A 24,553-nucleotide genomic window follows, 5' to 3' on the forward strand; every position below is an offset into this window, starting at 1 on the left:
GGATTGAAAAGAAGAGATTGCAGCCTCCTTACTGGTCATAGATAGAGAGATGCAGTGTTGTTGTAGTCATGTTTGTTCTAGGACATTAGAGAGACAAGATGGGGGAGGTATCTTTCATTGGACCATTGGATCTTTCATTGGCTCTTTCTTCTGGGGAAAGAACCAAGCTTTTGAGCTTTCCCAGGGTCCAGACCTGAAGAAGTGCTCTGTGTAAACTGGAAAGCTTCTCTCTCTCTTTCTCTCCCCCTCGCCGACAGCAGCTTGTCCAGACAAAGATATTACCTCAGCATCGTCTGGTGTCTCTATAGATAGAGATTAACACTCCTGGCCACAGCAGCTGAAGCCTTGGAGGATCCATCAGAAACCCCAGCTAGAAAACTTGAATTACAAAAATTGTGGGCAATAGATACCACCTCTGCCATCTCCTCCAGTTGCTTGCTACAGTCCAACAACTTTATCTCTGTTGTATCTAGTCTGGGTCTCAGCCAGGTGGCTCTCATCCAATCGTCAGTCTCAGCCAGAGACTGGAAAATCTAGTGAACTGCACTCTATGGGTCTGAGAAGACAGAAATCGAGAGCTGAGTGTCCTCAGCATTCAGGAGCCAGGCAAGGCCCACTCACCCATTAGGAATATGCCTACATGAAAAAGTGGGTCTTGCAGCAAGCTCCAGAAGAGGTAAGACTGGCTCAGTTGAGGGAAGGGTTGTTTTTTTTTACAGCCCATCAGTATCAGTAGTTGAGTTCAAAATGTGTAATGTCACACACCAGGTCATTGTTACAGTGCTTCAGTAGCTGGCCAGCATTCTTCCTAAGAGGATGTCTACACTAGAGCTGGAGGTGTAATTTTCTACTTGAGTAGACCTACCTGCACTAGCTCTGATCAAGCGAGCACACGAAAAATAAAGTGTAGCCCCAGCGGTGTCAGCAGCTGGATGGGCTAGTCATCCAAATACGATCCCATCCGAGACCTTGGATACATATTGATGTGGCTAGTCCCTCCTGCCAACTGTGCCGCTGGGGATACACCTTCTATTTTAAACTGTTTTTAATTAACTGTTTCTGACTTTTTACCCAAGCTGCACATGACACTTCCAACTCCATTGTAGGCATACCCGCAGAGCTATCTGAAACCCAGCCTCAGAGGAAAGACCAGCATAGTTTTGAACCATGCCCTCTAATGAAAGCAGGATAATGAGCTGTTCAAGACAAGTGCTCACTTCCACTCACACCCTCATTTTTTCTTCTATCCCAGCACAAACCCGTGATTCAGTATATGGCCAGCTGAGCTCTGATAATATGCTCGGCTCTCTAGAAATGTGGTTTTCACATAGATAATGAAGTCACCCAGACACTCAACTAGTTTAGGGCAGGAAGTCCATAACAAGTCCATTATTGGGGTTATCCACACACAAATTTGCACAAGTTTAGTTAAATTGGTTTAGATAAACTGGTGCAAACCTCTATGTGTGGAGGGATGCTCTTATTTTGATTAAAGGATGGCTAATTTTGATTTAACTTAAACTGTTCCCAGTTGATTTTACGCCTGTGACAGTGCTGCCTGTAGGAGCCCACTGAGGTCACTCAATCAGGGTGAACTGCAAACAAAACGGGGCAGACAAACCCCAGACGCTGATGGTTATTCCAATACTTAGATTTACTAAGCCAGCACAAAACAGCTTCTGTAGTACCTCACTGGTTACTCAGAAGTCCAAACAACGCAGTTCCCTTAAGGTGCGCAGCCTCAGGCCTCCATCCAGACACGCCTGTCAGATATGATGATGATTACTGAGAATCGTATCTTATCTTATATAAAAGAAAAAGTTCTTTCAGTCCCAAAGGATCAGCCACGTACCCAGGTTCAATTATAACTTAGATCTTACCCAAAATACACACTACAGCCAATTCTTGTTAACTAAGCTATAATTTATTAAAAAAGAAAAGAGAGAGTGTGTTGGTTAAAAGATCAATATACAGACAGACTTGAATTCAATTCTTGAGGTTCAGATACATAGCAGAGGTGAGCTTGTAGTTGCCAAAAGTCCTTTTAGAAATAGTGCATAGGTTACAGTCCAATGTCCATATTCAGAGTGGCTCCAGTCAGAGACTGGGGATCTCAATCCTTGTGGCTTAAGGTTTCCCGCTCTTGAAACCCAAAGCAGATCTGAAATGAAGTAGGATCTTGTCCCAGGGTTCTTATACATTTCCAGCAGCCTTTAGGCCTGAGAAAACAATAGGCTTAATTCTCCTTCTTTCAAACATCCTGGCAATTAGCACAGGGTAATGTATCCATTAAACAGTTCAGATACAGGTTACCACAGCCTTCAAAGAGACATAAGTAAAATAGTGTTATTGTCTATAAGTATCATCATAAATGTTAATATTCCTTTTTTGATCTTTGAATTAAAGTTATAGCAGTAGACAAGACTTGTTTGCTTACATCACAAGACCTGAGCAAACACCTACCCTTGAGATCTCTAACAATGCAGACTATTCATTTACTTCCTAACCAGTCCTTAAGGTTAACCCATGGGTCAGGTCAGTCAGTGAGTTAATTAACTCTTTCTGGCCCTGTCACCTTTCAATGAGATATTATATTATACTCACAATGTCACAGCCTAGTTTAAACCAAAACTGTTTTGTACTAAATTGGGTTTAACAACATACCTTTAGGTACAATCTGCATGTAGACAAGCCCTTATTTAAATTTTTCTCATGCATTTATAGCTTGTTGGATATATTTGTTTTATTAGCTGGGAAATTTTTAGTTTTTAAATCCTGTCATAGGCAGTTTTCCCTGAAGTTTCCAGTGAAACTGGAAACCCAGAGAAATGGGATTATTTGTGAAATACAATCATGTGACTTTCCTTCCCCTCCCACAAGTTAAAAGTAATTTTAAAAATTAACTGCTTTTCCATCCACATACGTTCCCTCTATAAAAATGCCATTTGTCGTATCTTAGTCGTTTATACCATTTGTTTCACTATAAAACTCAAACTGTCTATTGTTACTGCTTGAGTCAGGTAAATCTGCTCTATGGCCTGGTCATATTATTTGCCTGCTTTTGTACTGTGTGAGGAAGTAGTTGATAATGGACTTGTGTGTGTGTGTGTGTGCAAAGTTCTCCACGTGAAAATTTATTGCTCTTCTCTTTCAGAAACTAGGAAGAGCAGCATGAGACCAAAAGGAATAAATTTTGCCTTTTTCTATTGCTTATTTAACCAAGGTGGAACAATTTTAAATTAAGGCAATTTAAATCACTAATTTAATTTATGATTTAAATCTCATGATTTAAAAAAGACCACATTGATTTAAATCAGGTTGAGGCTTTCTAAAACTAATTGAACATTTGTGTTAGGGCTAGAACACTCATGAAAAAAATTAGCTGGTGCTTAGCACTCACCAGCAGCCAAACTTCCCCGCCCCCAGTGCCTCCTGCCCTCACTGTTCCATGGCATGCAGGAGGCACTGGCAGGGAGGAGCGAGGGCTGGCTGAGCCTGGGAGAGGGGGTGGAATGGGGCGGAGAAGGGGGCAGGGCGGGGGGCAGGGCAGGAAGAGGGGGGATGGGAGCTTGGGGAAGGGGTGGAGTGGGGACATGGCTTGGGGCTAAGTGGGGTCTGGGGTTGAGCACCCCCAGGGAAAGTTGGAAACCAGCACCTGTGACTTTAAATTAAAATTTGTTATGAACTATCTTCTAAATCCTGTTTTTTCTAAAATGCCACTTGTGGTAGGGTATCTTGTTTGAATTTCACAAAACTGCTAAAGGCAAAAAAACAAAATATTAAAAATTGGAAGCCATCATGCTACCAACATTTAAAGAAGTACATAAAAATAGTCACGAGAGGGCCGATTGACTTCAGCGCAACTGCATGTTTATAAGTGTTTGCAGCACCAGAGACTAAAATTTCATTTTGATTAAGATCTTTTCTGTTAGTGGCATAAAATCTTTGGCACTTCAAAACAAAATTGCTTCACTTCTGAGAACGGAAGTTCATTTAAACGTTCAATACATTAACAAAGTTATTGTGAATTTTGTGTGTCTGGATAAGCCAAAATCTTCAAAACTAAGAGCCTGAAGTTAGGGAAAGCTTGAGCAAAAATGGTCCAGCTGTTTTCAATAGCAGAAAACAGTTCAAAGAAAAATACACTTAAGCCAATACAAAGAAAGTTTAAATTTGGCATGGAGATATTCCCTGGGTTAGTGAAAGGAAGTGAGTTTATGGAAAAATATTCCCAGCCCAGGTTTTCCAATGCATTCTGGTGTGTCTGTCCTTTACACTGTTTAGTTACATCAACCTCCTTGTCGGTTTCTTTATTATTATTTATTTGTATTACAGAAGCTTGTAGAGACCTCAGTGAGATCAGGGCTTCATTGTGTTGCATGTTGTAAGCAACACAGTGTAAGAGAGAAATTTTCCTTTAGTATATCTTTCCCAGGGGTGCAGCCAGCAGTTTGAACTCTGGGTACACACAGGTAGATCAATTGCACAAGATGATCTTGTGAGGCAGATCTGATCTAGCAGAAGGTTTGTTTGTAAAAGGAATGGTAATAATCAAAATGGCTTGCTGGACTCCCAGGAAACAAAGTCCTGTATGCACCTAAGATACTCCACTCCACATAGGCCTCTAGACTTAATGAAGATGAATTTGTCTACTTCTCCAATCACACCCAAAGTGGGTTCAATGGAGAGCATAAGTAGCTGGCATGCACTGAGAAACTTGTCTCTGCAGCCTGGTGGCATGGGACTTTCAGCTCCAAGACCTAGCTCTGGTCTATAATACAAAGTAAAGTCAACATAAGTCTATTTGCATCCCTTTGTTTGTGCATGTGTCTATACTCAGATTTGTCTCTGGCCGATGTGGGTGGCCCATTACAGTGACATTACCTCCCCGAGTGGTGCAGACCCCCAGTCGACCTACTTAGGCTGACACAGCATGAATATAGACACTGCATTACTTGTGTCAACCCTCACAGTCCTCCAGCACCTGTTCCACAATTCCCATCTCCTATTAAGAGTGCGGAGCTCCACTGCCCAGGAGTCACAGAGACCAGAAGCCCACTACCGTCTTTAAGCCCTCCCACCCCTTGTGCTTTTGAAATGCTTCATCCTGATTACCTGCCTTGGTGAACACACTGAACACACCTACCAATTCATCTTTGTTGTGTGCATCCAGTCATGCCAGATCCACACTCACAGAACACTACTGGACATGCTCTTGCCTGGAGTAGGTAGGAAGCATTGGATCGCCTGGGCCTATGGGGAGAAGAGGCAAGCCCACCATAGAAACATTGACGTTTACAAGCAGTTTGCATGGGAGATGCAGGCAAAGGGACATGACAGGAGTCAGAAGCAGGCAACATGAAAGTGAAGGAACTTCACAAAGGATACCGCAAAACCACAGAGAGCAATTATAGATCTGGTGCTGCCTCACAGAGCTGCTGCTTTTACAACAAACTGCGTGCCATACCTGGCAGAGACCCCATCCTCTCCCCACAAATCACTTTGGATACCTTGGAGAAGCCCAGAACGGATACTCCTGCCGTGAACAGCAAGGAGGAGGAGAGTGGAGACATTTTGGGGGACTGTAACCGTGCTGCAAGCCAGGAACTGTTTGAAATGCCTCAAGAGGCTAACCAGTCCCAGAAGGCGACTGGAGTCCAGCCCAATGAGAAAGGGGAGGGGAGGTCGGGTAAGTGTGTCCATGAATTATTCCTTAAGATGATTTTTAAAAAACTTTTCCTTTCCCTCAAACCTCATCTCCCGCCCCGTTCCCCTTCCTCCCGCCTTTGTTCCACATTTAAAAATGGTGCCAGGCTCATTCGCAAGTTAAGACTGGTGTCTGCTTTTCATTGTTTTACCGGTGCAAGGTTAGAAGATAAAAGGTTGGGGAATACGTTCTAAAAAAGGTTGTGTGGCAGTCTGATTACACAGTGCACATCAGACCAGTGTCCAGTACGCCAGTAAAATCAGCATCCATTTTTCATTTCCAGGTTAGATGGGAGGGGCCATGCAAAGTACTCCGTTTACGAGAACAGGGATGTCTCTTTTATCCTTTTGTGAGATTTCGATGAAACTTCCATGGAGGTGCTCTGCAATCCTCTCCAAAAGGTTTCTAGGGATTTTTCCTCTGTGGTAGGACACTTTCCCATGCCACTCCATGATGAATTCGGCAGGCACCATTGCAGTAAACACGCTAGCGGCATGTGGGCCGAAGTGGCTTTGGGAGTGCCAGTAGTAGCTATGTTCTCCTGGCCTTTATTACTCTCAGGATTGAGATATCAGCCCAAATCCCCACTGCCTGTGGAAAATAGCACCAATATTCAGTACCCTTGCCTTATGCTCAGGGAGGAGGCCAACTCTGTAGCTACCTGCAACAGGCCATCCTCCCTCCTCCCGGCCAGGTTGCACTCACCAGGTGTGGAACTGGAGAGCAGTGCTGTAGAGAGGTGCTCCAAAGCTACTGTCAATAAGTGTTTCTTATTACGGGTATTATTATTGGAAATAAGGGAGTTTTGAGACTTTTCTTTCCTTTTCCGTTGTGACTGTAAATCTAATGTTGCATCTGTCTGTTTATATCAGCAGCGTCTGACATGGGGGCCTTGAGGGTTCACCCTGATCATGAGAAAGAAGACGACTAAGGAGGATATGTCCCTTGAGATCCTCTGTGCCACAGTTGCTTCAGACTGTGTTCAAAGGGCTTGGAGGGAAATGTACCAGGACCTAACAGTTTTGGGCAGGTAACAAATGAAAATGTTGCAGACCAATGTTGATCTACAAGTCCAAAGATCCCAGATTCAGAAGCCTTTGCAGCCCTTGGAGAACTCCATGGTCATGTTCCTTTCACCCTCAACATTCCATGTGGCTCCATGGTCTACATCCTTACCCCTGCCACTCCATGGTGGCATCAGCAAGGGGAACCATAGCTGCAAATATACTGACCTGTGAAAACTACAGATTGGGGAGGGAGGGGAAGGAATGTAGCCACAATGGACTTCATTGCATGGACATAAATGTTTTCTTCTGCTTTCACTTGGGATTGTAAGCTGTGTTCACCCTTAAGAGTGTTGGTAAAAGTTTATTTTTTAACCTTTTATGTGTATGTTTACACTTAAATTTTTATAACTGCTGATTTGCACACAATAAAGCACTATTTTTGGAAAGTCAGAGTATCTTCATTAACTCTCACCACACACTGCAGAATACATAATGAGAGGCAAAGACCCAACCACTTTTGTAAATTTACACCAAGTATTACAGAATCCATAGTAATATATATTCTACAGTACACAAGAGAGATGCTGTTTCTTGTACTTAAGAGATCTCTGTTGCCCACTGTTAACAGGCTCCTTTAAAGCCTCACTCAACTGCATAGCTCCACGGTTGGCTTTTCTAGTAGTCCTTGTGTCTGGCTGTTCAGATGCAACAGACAGCTGATCTACTTTGTCTGTCCATGCTTTCCTCACTTTTCCCTCACAGGTATTATGTAGTGCATAACATGCAGCTATAACCACTGGGATGTTTTTCTCAGTGAGATCCTATATAGTGAATAAACAATGTCAGCATCCTGTCAGTCTACCTAAAGCATATTCAACAGCCATTTTGCACCTGTTGGGCTGGTAGTTGATTCTTTCCTTGGTACTGTTGAAGTGGCTAGCATATGCCTACCCCCAAGGGGTAGGCTGCATCCCCCAGAATCACTGTTGGCTTTTAAACATCACCAATGATAATCTGCTGGTCGGGAAAAAATGTCTCTGCTTGCTGCTTTTTTTTCTTTTTTTGTTTTTCAAATGCGAGCATCCTACGGCTTCTCTTACCGAACCCACTGTGATGTCAGTGAAATATCTCTAGTGATCCACTAAAGCTTGACTAAGCATAGAAAAGTGCCTCTTTTTGTTTATGTGCTTTGTGGCCAGGTGGGCTGGTGCCAAAACAGGGATGTGTGCGCCATCTATTGCTCCACTGCAGTTTGGGAACCCCAAATCCATCTGCTGTTTCCTGTACGTTGCCAAGAGTCACAGCCCTGTGTAGCAGGCGACGTTTAATGGCCTTCCACCATCACAATGGCTCCCGTTGTGGATTTTCCAAATCCAAAATGTTTTTGAACTAACTGGTTGGTAGCAATTTGGTGTTGCAAATTTCGGTAATGTGATCGTTGCTCACTTCACAGTCGATGCCGGTCTGATTTTGGTGTCTCTGCATTGGAGGGCAGGAACGTGGGCCTTTCACATCTGAAAGTTTTACAGCCACTCCGCGTTGTCCCAAGCCTGCATTGCGATGCAATCCCACCAATTGGTGTTCGTTTCTTGGGCCCAGAAATGGCGCACCACCATGTGGAGCTGCTCCAGGAATGCCAGCAGCAGCAGCCTGGCATTATTGTTCACTCTGTCCATAAGTCTCCAGTTATTGTGCTCAAACATCTCCATACTATCCTTATCACAATCCCGATCAGCAGTACTGCCTCCAATTGTGCAAATAGTGGAGAATCAAGCATGCTGTATTAGCAAAGCACAAAATAATTGGGCTCAGCTCTGCAGGCTCCATGCTTCTGGCAGTGAGATGGCAGACTCTGAAAAGCGCCTCACAGATGCACAAATGATGGGATATGAACTGTATTGTGGGATGTAGAAGGTGACATAATAAGAACTTGACCCTCTAACTCTGAGAGAAATCCCTAGGTGACTTGATACTATGCCACAAAGTACTGCAAAAATGCCCCGAAAGAGATTGTGAAGGACAGCGGTGCGAGGCACACTGGGATACTTACCCCGGCACACTAGGCTTTATTCCAGTGCTACACTGACACAAGTGTCCCTGGTGAGTACGCGTGGCACCGACACAAACTTCGCCAGCTGTATCCTGACATAACTTGCGTCAACCAAACTTTGTAGCATGGACATAGCCCTACGTGACACGAGGCCTAACTTTCCCTCACAATCTTAACAATTTCTGATAAGAGGCTGCGAATGGTTTGGATTTTCTGGTTTGAGCATAGTAAGGATTCCAGGTCTTTGGTTTTTCATCTGTCCTGGAAGGCTGGGTGTGCAGGTCAGACCCATTAGTGTACTGCTACATAACAGAGCAGGATTTGGGCATCTTAAACCCTTCACTCCTTCCCTGTGAAGCCTGCATGCCAGGCCGAATGCAGAATCACACTGACGGAGTTGATATTATTTTGCAATCCCGAAGCTTGGTTTATGGCCACTGATTTGCTTTTATGACAGATGCCTACTCAAATAGGGCTTTATTTGCATGTGTAAATTGGATTTATGTATTCAAATAGGTGATGTAGCCATTTAATAGAAAATATGTGTGTGCAAACAAGCACGGATTGTACATGCAAATGTGCACACTGCTGGAGAATTGCCAAGTGCGGCATTGTGTCCCCAAGTGCGGCATTAAGTGTAAAAATATTCAGTGTCCTACACATGTAGGGGTTGGAAACAGATGTATCACTTTGGGTTAAAGTCACCTTGACAATTCCCTATGAACATCCGAGATCTAAATGTTAAAATAAGCCTTTCCGTGCTGTCGCTGGGTTTTAATAACACATATCCCCAGGAACAACTGTAGCCCTGTGTTGGTCCTGCTGTTTTGCACTAAAGATCAGCCCATGTGATTCTAAAGGGTGTTTAATGTGTACTTTCTGTAGTGGTGCAGTAGATGCTGCTTTATGGAGGAATGTAATGGATGGTGTTGTCAGTCCCCAACTTGTTATGATGAGAGGCCATCAGGAATGAAGATGGTTGGGAGCTGTCCCTCTGACCAGGGAGAGACTGTCCCAATGCAGGACAGGAATTGGTAATTAAAAAATAATAATAAACCAGCTGCCACTGTCTTATTTTCAGTAGATCTAATTATTATGCTAATCACAGGGATAATCTGTAAGTTAGCCATGTGTTAGAGGGAGGACTGTGAGTGGATAGCAGCGTGAGTTTATTTCTACACAGAGTAGTTTTTCATTAGGAGGTGGTATAGATTTCCTTACATCCAGGTCTGAAAGTGTGGTGGCCCAATTCTGCCGCTGGGTCAGGTTTCATGGCTTCAGTTTTTCCCTAATATTTTTCCGATTTATACCTTCGCCATCATTGCCAAGTGTTCATCCTGCCCTTGTTCTGAAAGCTCGTCCCTGGATTAAAATGGGGCTCTGCCCCCCTTCCTTGTCAGAGAAGGGGGATTTGGGTCTTCTTTTTTCAGTCCCTTTATTTTCATTATGGTGGGTTATTTTTTAATGTGGAGTTTTTCTCACTGCCTCCGGAAGCAGCGACGATCTCACTGCCTGAAACATTCTCTGTTTGCTTTAGTGGCAAGAGAACAAGTTTAGTAGAGAGGACAGATTCCCCAGATATTCACATTGCCTTTGTAATTAATATTTGAAAGGCTGCCCACTAATATCCTCCAACTGCCTCTTGTCAATGTGCCCCCATAAGGGAGAGGTCAGCACTAACTTATCTTAATGGTAGAATGATCAGAAGCAAGGATTGTAATAACATTATGAGCAGTTACTGCATGATTAGTGGACTGGCATGTATACTGAGGGGAAATTTAAAGGAGCCCTTGTGAGTGTAAAAGGAAAAGAGATGACACTGGTTCCATAGGCTTCTTGGCTGTCCTGAGGGTCTCACAGGAGTTGAAATCTCTCAGGGAATATCTAAGGCAGTGGTCTCACGTTTTCAGATTTCCCTTTTCTATGGTATTTTTTTGACAAAGGGCAGGGACCCTATTTTGGGGGAAGAATTGCAAACCTCTTATGAAAGATATTTATAGCTATGTCAAGGGAAATCCATGTGAGGTGTCCACAGGCTTGTTGAGGCTGCAGTTCACAGCTGAAGTTCTGGTATAAGGTTTAAGGGAAGAAGAATGAAGAGACTCAGCTGTGATAATTTATCTTGTGTACATTGTGCACTGGGCCCATCGGAGCTAGATGACAGTGGCATACCGAATGACGCTGATGGCCAGTGTGTCAGTGGAGCTCCATTGAAGCCTGTGGAGCTATATGGGTTTAAACCAGCTCAAGACCCATACAGAATATTCCTGTAATTTCCTTCTCTAGTGAGTGATGGATATCACAAGCTTTCAGGTGGGCTGGGATAACAATACGGCAGTTGCATTTGCACGGGTGATTTAGGCGATGCTTGTGACATGCAGCATTTGAGAGAGTTGGGAGTGTTCTCCTTGGTAGGTGTTCTGTCTCCATGGCTGACAAAAGGGGAACGAGGGCCGAAAGAGAGGCATGGGTGCAGATGTGAATTCTTACGTTCTGGAGATGCTTTTTAATGCTGGGGGTTGTTTGGATGTGTTTTTGTTTTTTAGTGAAAATGAATTGGGAAACTGTCAGTGTCTTTAAACAAGAATACTTCTGCATTTCTTGTTGCCCTAAAGTTATTAATTACAAGTGGCTCAGGCAGGAATGATTATAGTTAAAGTTGCTTGACATTTTCCATTTAAGACCCTGTTTTCAGTTGCTCTAGAAAAATAGTATGTGATTGTGTAATTACAGACTGTACCATAATGCCTGTGGATGGGGGCAAATAAAGTTTGCTTGGGCAAGCTTGAGTCTAGTATTTCTAACTTCTGAGTGCTTGGCTTTGCAACCGTAACATTCTTTAATGTAGGTTTTTTTGTGTGTTTTTTTTTCAGATGTAATAGATAAATAGTTTCCAGCCTCCTGTTAGCCTCTGCATAGCTTCACCCCAATCAGGCATTCATGGTGGGGCCAGTGTCCCTGACACCTAGTGCTGGAGTTGTAATAGAACTCATGGGAGTGGATCTGACACCCCTATGGGAGTTCTGCCATCAGCTTTCATTCAGTCCAGTAATGGTTCATCTTTGGTTACAGCTTCCCATCCCTGGTTCTCTACCTTGCGTATCCTCTGACTGTAGCTGGAGGCATGGGGTGCCTTAGCATGAGAGATGGAGCTGTGATGCCTGCTCTCTGTTCCGGGCCTGCTCCCTCTCTGTGTGAGCCTCATCTTCTGTGAGTCTCCTCAGACACGCTCAGAGGAACAGAAGAAGGACCCTCAGTAATGGGTCACTGGGGGGGAAAGGTTGAAGGAAAAGGACAGGCAGCTCCAGAGAACAGGAGAGGACTGTACCCTGTCCCCAGTGGTTAGACAGGCCAGTGTGAGGCAGCAAAGAGCCACTCAGTAATAGACTGACTCCACTTAACAACCTTCGGCCTCACAACAGTCGGTCATAGGTTTATTTCCTTTCTACCACTGCAGACACCCTGATTTGGTCATCTGGATGAAGGAATAAAATCCACATCAAGATGCAGAAGCTGGTATTGGGCTGGAGGCAGAGGCAGCCCCTTTAGAGAGATTAGTCATCAATTAAAGTCAAAAGATGGTACAAAATGCCTTGGGGGTGCTGGATGATGTGAACTCTCCACCCCCACTTCATAATGTTGTAAACTGTTAGACTCGGCCTGCTTACTTCACAGAGTCTCTTCTTGGGGGCTCTGATGGGGAATTGTGTTTTTTAAAAACTTCTCCTGATATTTTTCAGAATAATAGAGCAACATTCGTAGATGCAGGTTGCTGTGCAGTGAGACGCTGATACATTGCGGGCGTACGTGGCGTATGTGATGTTCAGAATTGTTCTTTTCTGTCTAATGGGGCATGAATGAAACACAAGTGGCTGTTGCTTTAGTCCTTTCCCCATGTGTTGTGTAGGAGGCCCCGTTTGTACTAACTGGAGCCATGAGATAAGATGTTCGGTGCCTAAATCCAGCTTTCACAGGTGGTTTTTAATGAGACTAAGGGTATGTCAACACTGCAAAGAAAAACTCGCGGTGCTGAGTCTCAGAGCCTGGGTCAACTGGCTTTGGCGACAGGGCTAAAAATGCCAGTGTAGACATTCCAGCTCAGGCTGGAGCTCACTCTCTGAAACCCAGCAAGGGGGCGGGAAGGCACCTTGTCGTCCAGGCTCCAGCCTGCACCTGAGTGTCTACGCTGCTATTTTTGTCCCCGCAGACCGAGCTCCATGAGCCTGAATCAGTTGTCCCAGGCTCTGAGACTCAGTGCCTAAGTAGAGTCCCAGTGCCTAAGTCACTTCTGAAAATGGAACTTAGGTTCTGATATCATTTAGGGCCAGATTTTCAAAGGTATTTAGGTGCCTAACTGCCACTGATTTCAATGGGAATTAGCTGCCTAAATGCTTTTAAAATCTGGCCCTTAGGTACTTCTGAAAATTTTACCTCAGATTGCAAAAGATACCTGCTATTTCCTCCTGTGTTTATTCTTTGTATTACCATTGTGCTTAGAAGCCATAGTCCTTGACCCCCAAGCCTCATTGTGCTAGCTGCTATCCAAGCAAAAGATGACCCTACTAGAGCCCTGCAAATCTGCAGGTATCCATGGACCACGTTTGGATCATGGATGGATGCAGATCCAAATTTTATATCTAGAGCCCTGAAAATTGCAGGTTTTTAATGAGACTAGTTCATCCGTTGTGTTTCTTTTTTTTAAAAAAAGAGAAGCAATTCTAAAATTCCATAGAAACAGATGCAAATCTGTGGATATCTGCATTTGTGGACCATGCTTGCAGATAGTGGATTGGATGCAGATACAAATTTTGTATCTGCCCAGGGATCTAGCCCCTACCCCAAAGAATTTACAATCTAAGTAAAGCCAAGCTGTGGAACACTTTTGTCCAATATTTACAAATGTTTGAAAATGTATCAGCAGGCATACTGAGTTGAAGATTTCTGATTTATTGTTGTAAAGCAAGATACCCTTCATGATAAAGTGCTAATTTAAACTGTCATAAATTTAAAACTCCAAGATTAATATTCTTCAGACTTGGCTCAGTGTTTAGGTCAGAATGGAATCTCAGTAAAGAAGTCCAGTTGAGGGGTTTTCGTCAGCAGCAGGTTGTCAGTGCGTTGTAATATGCTATTAGGACAATTTTCTCCATATTAAACAAAGTGGATCACCCGAGAGACACTGTCTTAAGTACGAACTCATCTCCAGGTAGCATCTTTGTTTGAGAAGAACCAGTAAACTTTCTAGATTAGAGCCCTTGCTTTCTGGTTTTGCTTTTTTGAAAAAAAACATTTTAGTTCATCCGTTGTGTTTCTTTTTTAAAAAAAAAGAGAAGCAATTCTAAAATTCCATAGAAACAGAAAACATTAGAGCCCCACTCTTGTGTTGTGTAGCACGGGGTGGGCTTCTGTCCCATGAAGGGGCCCCATTGACGTCCGTGGTAATCTGTGCGAGTACACAGTCTGCTTGCAGGCTACACAACGAAGGATTGGGGTGTCAGGCTCTGCAGTGAGGCCTTCAAAAGACAGGAAATGCTAAAGTTAAGGTTGCGTTGTACAGGACAACCTCAGAGTTATGAACACCAGAGTTACGAACTGACCAGTCAATCACACGCCTCATCTGGAACTGGAAGTACCCAATCAGGCAGCAGCAGAGACCAAAAAAAAAAAAGGGCAAATAGAGTACAGAGCAAACTACTAAAAAATTGAGGGGAAAAAAGCAATTTTCTTCTGCATAGTAAAGTTTCAAAGCTATATTAAGTCAATGTTCACTTGTAAACTTTTGAAAGAACAACTGTTTTGTTCAGAGTTACGGATAACCTCCATTCCCGAGGTCTTCGTAATTCTCAGGTTCTACTCTATGTATGTGATTATGATAGACTTGAGTGCATGGTCGTTTACTGTTTCTCAGATTACACAGAGTTCTTTCTATAACCTTAGATCTCTGTCTTGCGTTTTGTTAGTGTGCACTAGTGCGGTCAGGGAAGAAAGGGGAGTCCATGAACATTAGTTAGGAAAAGGACACAAAAAACTCTGTAAGGGTTAAAGTACAAAATGCACGAGTAGGCAAGGTCTAAACCACACAAACAGAAAAGGAATGTAAGTAAAATTAAACGAATAAATAATTAATAAAATTGTATTATGCAACAGCCCTTCCTCCTTTTTCTCCCGTCTGTATGAGATATAGGCCCTGATCCTGCAAGCACTTCTGAATGTGTTTAACTATAGGTATACAAGTAGTTCCACTGAAATATCTGTGAAGATTGAATTTTAAATTTGCACGCAAGGATATTCCGGCCAGAAGTGCCTCTGCATTCTTGCAGTAATGCACCAGAAACAGAAAGAGGTTAAAGTAATCAAGTAATGTATTTATTGTGAAGTATTCACTCAGTTCTAAATACAAATATGAAAAGGATTGTAAATGAATTACATACATGATTCTTTGCAAAGTAATGTCTGCATTAAGTTTGAAGATGAGAGAGAAAGTAACACACGGGCATAACCAAAAAAAAACCCACTGCAAAACATGAAATATTAGAATATCCACATTTGTCGTACAACTCTATAAGGGTATTTCCCGTAGCAACAGCTTCTTGAAAGGTGTATTGGTGTCCAAAGGGCGTAAATACCTGCTCATGTTCAGTGGCAAAATAATTATAATGCATACTGTCTAACGAGAAAATCTATTTTTTATAAAAGAAGTATATCACTAAAGCTATATTATGGCATTATGATGATGAGCTCTGTAGTATAACTGTTTAAAAAAAACAATTGATATTACTATACATGTACCTATTTTCTTAGGTACTACACACACACACACACACACACACACACACACACACACACACACACACACACACACACACACACACACACACACACACACACACACACACACACACACACACACACACACACGGCACCAGTCTTGAAGAGATTTGTGCATGTACTTGACATTACACATTAATCCCTTCATTTCAGGGAGAGAACTTGCAGTGCATAAACTTAAGCCTATGTGTACAGTTTTACAGACTTGGGGCCTAAGATAATGATTTTTTTTTAAGCCTGTGTTGGGCCCCAAATCTGCAAACGCGTATGCCCACTTACACACGTGAGCAGTCACAGTGAGTGCAGTGTGGCTTCGGTTTGCTTGCAGTTACGGATAGAATCATAGAGCTAGAAGGAGGTCACCGCAGAGGTCACCTAGTCTAACCCCCTACCAACAGGCAGGATTTGTTGTGTTAAACCACCAAAGGCAGATGGCTCCAGCCTCCTTTTGAATACCTCCAGTGAAGGAGCTTCCATAAACCCCCTTCCCAGCGTGTTCCATTGTCCTACTGTTCTTACAACTAGAAAGTTTTTCCTGAGACTTCATCTAAATCTGCTGTGCTGTAGTTTGAACCCATTGCCTCTTCTCCTGCCCTCTGTGGCAAGAGAGAACAACTTTTCTTAGTCTTTTTTATGGCAGCCTTTCAAATATTTGAAGACTGCTCTCATGTCCCCCCTTACATGTAAGTGTTCCAAGGATCAGTGCCTTTTCATTTTTGAACAGTAGTTACATTGGTACAAGCAGGTACTGTAATACATATGCCCAAGGGGGCAGAGTTAAGGTTGTGTGTTCAGCTACAGCTTTTGCATTTCTTGACTGTTGAGTGCTTGTCCAGGCAAACTGTACCCTCAGTAAACAGTTTTTAATATGGACTTTTAATTAAAGGTCCCCCATCACCTCCCTTTGATCCGGGACTGGAGAGTATAGTGTCCTTTGTGAGGATGTTTTAAATTAAGCTTTTCAGACATATGGAAACATGGGTTGTCCCCTCTCTATTGGGTGCTTTAGATGGCTGCAATGTCCTAGCACCTCACACAGTTCCCTGCTGCATATTAAGACTCCTTTTTAGGCATGGATGTAATTTTCTAGAAAATGCCCTGAAGGTTTGAGCAATCTACCAGTTGCAGGCTCCCATACAGCCTTTTTTTCCATTGTGTAAGCATGACAAATCATTAATTTTTGATTGATTGCTTTGAATTATGGGAGCTCTGACAGCCTTTCTGTAGCTGAACAGCTGTATAACAAATGAACATATCAGTGTTCACAAAAGATTGGAGATCTAACAGAAGCAGTAACATTGTCAACTCCTCCGTTCTGGCTTTTCCCAGGCAATGGGGGGAGGAAATTTTTTGCCAAAAATTCCTCAAGTGACTTAAAAAAAAAAGAAAAAAGGTTTATAATTGAATTAAATCTTTATCACTTCATTTCTAATAGTCTGCTCCAGTCATCAGAACTCCAGAAATGCCTCTGCTTTTAATAACTCAGATAAATCTCCACTAACAAAATTTCACATTAAGAATTTAAAAATAAATAAAATTGCAATTTTTGTTTGCTGTTCCTTTAAGATTTCAGAATTGCACCAGTGCACTAAATGTGACCTTTTCAACTTTTAAATTAAGAATTTATGCTGGCTTGAAATTTATGAAATATTTCAGCATTAAAGAAAGCCTTTTTCCCTCAGGAAAATTAAGCAATAAATCACAACACTTTCGATTTACAACCCTACAGCCGGCCACAGATAGGATTTTTTCCACCCTTCATTCTGGGGGAAAAAAAAGAAAAAAGAAAAATGTAATCATATGAGACAGCTTAGCTGCTATCCTCCCACTCTCTAGAATTTTTAATTTCAGCTGTTTCTGCTTGGATTTATTTCCAATATTCCTGCTCGGCTTTTCAATTTCCTCAGTTATTAAATTTTAATTCAGTGCATTAGCATTTAAATTAAAAAAGGGTTTATTTTATCAAAATCCTTGGCTAGCCCCCATCTTGCACATGAATTGTCTGTTTCTGCCATTTGCACAAAATGTGAAATGCAGTTAATGTCTTATAACTTATATTTGCACAAATTCAGAAATAAAATTTCTGAGATTGGAATAATATTGTCTTTCCAAGGAAACCTCTAATCAGCGGCTGAGGGGAAAGGCACAGTGCCTAGCAGCTTTAAGAGTTAAAAATAGTAGCAGTTTCCTGATAACACAGTTCTAGCAATGAAAAGGTCATGCATTAGACAATTCAGAAATGAGTGAGGGGAGGGAGCTTGACCCTTTCCAATTACAGAGTGAGCCAGGTTTGTTTAGAAAAACAAGAAAACCAGTCTTCTAACTGAATCTGGGGATCCAGAGGTCACACTTTCTACAGACTAACTAGTAGAAGATGGTTTGTCCAGGGGTGAGAGGCTCGAGTGATCTAAGCACAGGACAGAGACTCATGTCTCCCAGGTTCTAACTCAGCTCTGGCGCTGTGACTGCCTCTGTGGCTTTGGCCAGGTCACTTATACTCATGATCTCAGCGTCCTCTTCTGTTAATGGGACTCATAGAGTTCCTGATGAACAGGAGAGTTGTGCAGATTGATTGACAGGGGGATAGGAGAGCTGGCTCTGCCACAGACATCTTGTGTGTCTTGGACAAGTCACAATTTCTCTGTGTATCAGTTAGTTCCTCATCTGTACAGGAGGGATAATACTACTTCTCACCTATGCAGAGTTAGGATGAGGATATGACTCATTAGTATCTTGAAGTGCTCAGATGCTATATAATAAATAAATGACACAAAATGTCCCTAGTCAAACGCCACAGTGAGTGCTGTTTTCAGAGCCCATGGCTGTGCCGTCCCGTGGGAGCTTTGACCAAAGTGTACATCTTCAGGCCTCTCCCATAGTGTGTTAAAGGGACATGGTCCTGCTGAGGCCCAAATTTTCACCTACTTGGATGGTTGCAGTCCCACCTTCCGTCCTGGAGGATCTCTTGTCCCCCTTCACACAGAAGGCCATTGAATTATGTGCTGCCAGGCAAATCCCGCCGGCGTAAAGGCTATGGTGATGCTGGTCTTGGGACCCTGCCCCACCCCCACACCATGCAGTTGCCCACCTGCCAGCGGCTGTAGTTCTCAGTGCAGGGAGAGCACAGGAAAGGCAGAACGAGTCTCCAAACCAAAGGATCTGCTGAAGCGATCCTCTCACTCTGTTTGGAAACTCTGGCCCCGACAATGAAGTTTTATTTTCTTGGACAGAACCTTCAGCTGGTCTCAGTTACAGGAAAGGAAACAAGCCTTTACCTTTGCTCTTGCGTTTGAAGGATCCAGTATTGTAACTGCCGCTGGCTCAGACTGGTGGGAATGAATCTGCTGCTGCTTTTTACTGGAGGCCCCAGCTCAACATAAAACAGGGCAGTTTGCCATTTAGCTGGTTATTTATATTTGTATTTTTCCAGAAAGGTTGTAAGAGTTTGGGTCATTGTTATGTCGGTTGGGCCCACACCACATGCTCCAAAATTGCTCCACTCTGAAAAATGGGCTTTGCAGGAGAGATGGACACAGCTTTAAAATGATCCAAAGAAGCTCTGGTGCCGATAACTGGGAGGGGGCTGATCTCCTCACTGCTTATCACCATAGGGTTCGGTTCTCAGCTCATGTTAAGCAGTTTAGGGCCCAAACCTCCTTTTCACATGTTATCCTGTTGGGCCGCTCCTCCAACGGCCACCTCTGCACTTCCTCCATGCTGACCCTCACACATGGAGTGCCTCCCTGAACTGATCCCATGAAACTGCTTCCCTCTCCTCCTCATCTCTTCTCGGAAGCCACCTCTGCTGTGACTAGCTGCAAGAAATCAGCCCAGTCAGGAGAGCTGGCTTGGGGAGCAGTTGGAGATAATGTTTTTTTTAAAGCCCCCTCCCCAACACTTTACAGCAGTTTGGAATCAGTGAGTTGTATCCAGAGCTCGCCCACGTTACTGCACGGCCATATTGCCATAACCCTCGGCTTCACCACCATCTTACCTGACTTGCTGAGCTCTGCTATAAATTAGGCCTTGATCTGTCAAAACCTTATGCATGTGGTTAGCTTTAAGCTCACAAGCAGTCCCACCAAATGCAAAAGTTAAGCATGTATGTAAGTTTTTGCAGGATTGGGGCCTAAAACTATAGACATTTCAATGGCCAGGACTGTGGTGTCCTAATGACAATTGTTGTCGTTTTTCATCATCCTAGCACTTGTGAGCCAAGTCATGGGCCAGGACTCCAGTGTGCTAGGTTCTGTACGAATGCCGAACAGAGAGATGGTCCCTGTCCCAGTGAACTAGCAATCTAATGTGTCTACACAGCACCCAGCAAGATGGGGAACTACTTTCTGACTGTGGCCTTTGGCATTTCCAAAGTACAAATAATAATTTCTATCCTCCATTGCCCCTCACTTAACTCCCGTTTTCATCCAGAAGAAAGGGGACTGAAAAGTTGGGGGTGGGAGTGCAGCCTGCAGGATGGACAAAGCGAGAGACTATCAGTGCAGAATATTATCTTGTTATTATTGGGAAAAGTTACAAAGTGTGAATCTTTTCTCTGTCTGACCCTAACCAGCTCTTGTTTGTCTCTTGTTCTCTAGGCTGATGAGAGCAGCAGTACTGGGAAGAGAAGCTCTTCAAGCAGGTATGTGGCCGTGTTTCTCTCACCTCTGGCTGTGATGTGAATATTCTTGGCAATTCTGTCTTTGTGCAGTGCCAGTCTCTGGAGTAGGAGTCAGAGATGACAGCCACGGAGCAAGGTATGGGGCAGGAGCCTGATTAAAGCATAGGAACCATAGGCCTGTTTCTAGGGCCCTGGCTCCTAGAGTCACACAAAGTTTCTAGTCTTCATGTCTGTAAAGAAAAACTTGCCCTAAGTGTAACCAGTGCAGGGACGTCTGCCTGAGTCTGCAGGCAATCTCCTGCAGAAGTAGTAAGTTGGTGGCCCCATGTCTGCTATGAGAGGAGACTAGGCCCTCTCTTGTTCTGGGCAGGGGAGGGCTCCCATTGCCATGACTCTGGGCTGCAAGCCACCCTGCTGCTCCTCAGGAAGAGAGTGGCCACCACCACAGGGCCCTGTGCTAGGTGTCCCTTCCAAAAGTGAGGCAACTCAGCTGCTGGCTCCAGTGCATCCCACATGGCAGGGGACAAGGAGGTGACTGTCACTGCAGCATGTCAGTGGCCAGGACAAGGGGAAGCCCAGCCTCTGCAGCTCCTAGCACACACAAACAATCCTTTGCTCAGGTGGGTAGGGGCTGAGTACCTTCTCCTGTGCAGACAGAAGCAATGTTAGGCCCCCCAGAGCAAGGCTCTTGTGTTGGCGATTGCTGCTGCTCCAAGCAGAGCTGGAATTATGGCATTGTGGGTTTGTGCCTAGAGCCAGTACTGCCCTCTATGGCACAGGACTAAATTCTACCTCTGCGGTGAAAGCCAGGGGTGGGGACAGTGGGAACAGGAAAATGTATCGCTTTCTTTTCTAATCTATAAAGTGTCTATGTGAAAACTGGGAGTTCCTGACTCAGCCCCATTCCAAGCAGAGAAACCCCCTAGGAAGCAGAAGGAGCAGCATGTGTGTCTGTGTTGGTGAGGTAGGAGAGGCTGTACAGAATAAATGAGGGACATGAGTGGGGTGAGGGACAGGCTAATGGAATCTGATATGAAGGGGGTGGGCCCCATCTCCTGCCTAGTTTGTGCTTTTGAGGAATCTTGTGTTCACTAGTTTTTCTGAGGCCCCATTAGGACCTGTGATGCACCATGTGGCTAGGATCATGGAGTGATTTGCCCATGGTGCGTCTGTATCAGGATTTTTATTTTTTATTGATGAACATTTCTATAAAGTGAGAACGATAAGTCTTGGAATTGAATAGTGTGATGGGGTTCAACTCACCATGCTGGCCATCTTGGGGATTAGCTCTGCAGGTTGGTACACCCCCTCCTGATGGTGCCTCACCCGCCATCACATCTGCTCTCTGACCTGCGTTGCTCCAGGGACCACAGCATCTGCTTCATGACACGGCCCTTTGGGTGTGTCACCATCTGTGCTTCCCCCTTTCCAGGGATCAGTACTGCAGTCCAAGTGTCCAGCCACTTCCCTAGTAGTGAGTAGGGAGAGGGACCCAGGCCCACTCACTACTCCAGGGACTGTGAAGATGGCAGCCACATGCTTTGTCCCCTCCTACTTCTCAATACATTTCCCTGAACCACTTCCCTCCATCTTCACCCTTACCTCAGAGCTTCAGCAGGTCAGTCCTAGCAGCCACCCAGAAGCTCCCTCTCACTCCCCCAGTCCCTGCCAGCACTGCTCTGTCCAGGGTGCTATCTTCCATCCATCTGCTAGGAACCCAGCTCTCCCTCCTTGAGCTCCAGGCAGCAACTGACCCAGCGGCTCTTCTTATATGGGCCTGCTGGGCCCTGATTGGCTGCCCCTCGCAGTCTCTCTCCTATTGGCTGTTTCCTATGCAGCCTTCTTTACGGCTCTTTTAGCCCCTTACATGCCAGTGTGGGGCAGACGCCCCATCACAATAGCAGTTGCTTCCCCATAGTTGCCAGCCTTTGACATTTTTCTCAAGGGACAGTTTTTCAAACATGCAGAAGGGGACCTTTTCAGTCTCCAGCCACCAGAGAAGTTGGGTAAATTCTGGTCAATTTTAAGGTATCTGCTTCTATGATGAGTAGTAGGAAAAAGCAGGGAAATCTTCAGAATGTGACATACCCTGCTGAGGGCTTGACCTCATGCTTGCTTCAGAAATTTTCCCTCATCCAGCTCATCCCTGCCCTTAAGCCCCAGATCTTGAGGAGGGATAGCTCAGTGGTTTGAGCATTGGCCTGCTAAACCCAGGGTTGTGAGTTCAATCCTTGAGGGGGCCACTTAGGGATCTGGGGCAAAATCAGTACTTGGCCCTGCTAGTGAAGGCAGGGGGCTGGACTCGATGACCTTTCGGGGTCCCTTCCAGTTCTGTGAGATAAGTATATCTTCATATATTATATATTATTATCTGACTTCACCCTTCCTTCCTTCCTTCCCAACTGTCTCATCTCAGGAGCTGCAGCTGAGACATTCAGCCATCAGGGAGTGAGAGTGGGGGAGATAAGCCCTGGAATCTATGCTGTCAAGCTGTAGGAGTGCACAGCGGTGCTGCAGCTGCCTCTTGCTTCCCCAAAGTCCTGGGAAACAGGCCATGGCAGAAATTACCTAGAACAGATTTACAAAACCTGAGACAGTCCCATGAGCATGCAATTTACCCTAGAGTTGACTGCATTTCACTGTTGGGTGAACTGATACTTATCTACCCAGAGAGTAGTTCTTAAAGAGCGGTGGAAATCTGCAGAGTGAATGGCAGTCTGGAAATATATGCTATCACTGATGGAGTGGTCAGCCACAAAGCCTTGGCAGTGTGGAAGAATGGCAAGTTTGCTGTCTTTGTTGATCAGACACAAACGTTCCATAATCAGCCTCCCATTCCACAGTTTAGCTGCACGTGCCAAAGAGCTTTGGCTGAGATGGTGTGACCATGGAGCAGGAAGTGACTTTTTCATAGAATTAACTTTGCTCAATAATAATCAAATTATTTAGCCGATCCTGAATGTACTGTAAGAGGCAGCCTCCCACCTGTTCCTTATTGAAATGCTGACATTCAGCCAGCTCATAAAGGAGCAGGCAAGATCAGGACAAAGCCAGCAACTAGCAAAGTGACAAACTCAGGGGTTCTCAAACTTCATTGCACCGTGACCTCCTTCTGACAACAAAAATTATCGCACAACCCTAGGAACGGAGACCAAAGCCCGAGCCCGCCTGAGCTCTGCCGCCCTGGACAGGTATCCAAAGCCAAAGCCCGAGCCACACCAAAGCGAAGCCCAAGGGCTTTAGCCTGTAACCTGAGCCCTGCCACTTTGGCTTCAGCCCTGGGCAGGGGGGCTCGGGCTTCTGCTTTGTCCCCGGGTGGTGGGGCTCAGGCTTTGGCTTTGCATCTGGCCGCAGCAAGTCTCACTAACACCAGCCGTGGTGACCCCATTAAAACAGGGTCGTGACCCACTTTGGGCTCCCAACCTACAGTTTGAGAACCGCTGAACTCATCTACCAGGAGAAAACATTTTGTGGGAAAAACGAGAGAGAGAGAGAGAGAGAGAGAGGAGGAATGTTGGAGTGGAGAGGGGGCCGCTTGGCACCAGTGGGAGGTGGAGGAGCACAGATCAAAATGCAGAGGGAGTTCTGTGTCATGTGCAAGACAATGGGGCAGAGCAAAAAGGGGGCTTCATGGTTCATGCAGTGGGTGGCCATGGCGGGGAAGAGGAGAGACGACATATAGGGAATATATCGGCCCAGAGGGGGCCATATGGCACATAGGAAGGGGGAGGTGCCATGCAGAGGCGAGGATATGGCATCCCTGTGGGTGGGCGGTGCATTTAAATGGGCTGGGGGGGTGGGCTGGGGCACATCAGAATAGAGAGGGGACTATGTGGCTGGTGTTATAAGAATGTGGCTTCTCTAGCAAGTGGTAAAGTTTCTAAAAATGCCCAGCTAACTTAGGAGCCTAATGAGACTTAGTCCCTTTTGAAAATGGGATTTAGGTTCCTAAGTCACTTAGGGCCTGGGCTGCTAACTCCAATTCATGAGTTAGGTGTCTAATAACTTTTATAATCTGGCCCTTAGGCGCTTTTGAAAATTTTACCCAGCAGCTTTTTCTGAAGGTCTTGGGCTGTATTGATCGCTGTAACCTAATTAATTAGCTCTTTGTCATAATGTTGTAACTGAGCTCTAAGGTTATAAATCTTTTCTTCCTTTCTTCTTGGTGGGCAGTCGTCTTGTGTGTGGAATGAAACCATTTCCACTGCAATGATTACTGTAGGCCACTGTTAGCAAATACAGATTCATGTAATGGAATGTCTTTCAACTACCACAGCCTGCGACTGACCGTCAAAGCCATTGCCACTTGGCGGCGAGATCTCAAAGAACTCTCCACCAGCATC

The 24,553-nt window shown here is 44.5% G+C and overlaps 1 protein-coding gene across 12 annotated transcripts in view; it reads left to right on the forward strand.

Annotated features, from left to right (window-relative positions):
* ZNF618 (zinc finger protein 618) overlaps positions 1-24,553 on the forward strand; it is a 306,003-nt gene that overhangs the window by 139,230 nt on the left and 142,220 nt on the right. For all 12 annotated transcript variants that reach the window (XM_030535126.1, XM_030535133.1, XM_030535131.1 and 9 more), the window contains exon 2: positions 20,188-20,231. In XM_030535126.1, the coding sequence (XP_030390986.1) occupies positions 20,188-20,231 (44 nt within the window). The remainder of the gene's footprint in view (positions 1-20,187; positions 20,232-24,553) is intronic.

Source organism: Gopherus evgoodei, chromosome 16 (assembly GCF_007399415.2).
Source record: "Gopherus evgoodei ecotype Sinaloan lineage chromosome 16, rGopEvg1_v1.p, whole genome shotgun sequence".
Lineage (NCBI taxonomy): Eukaryota > Metazoa > Chordata > Testudines > Testudinidae > Gopherus > Gopherus evgoodei.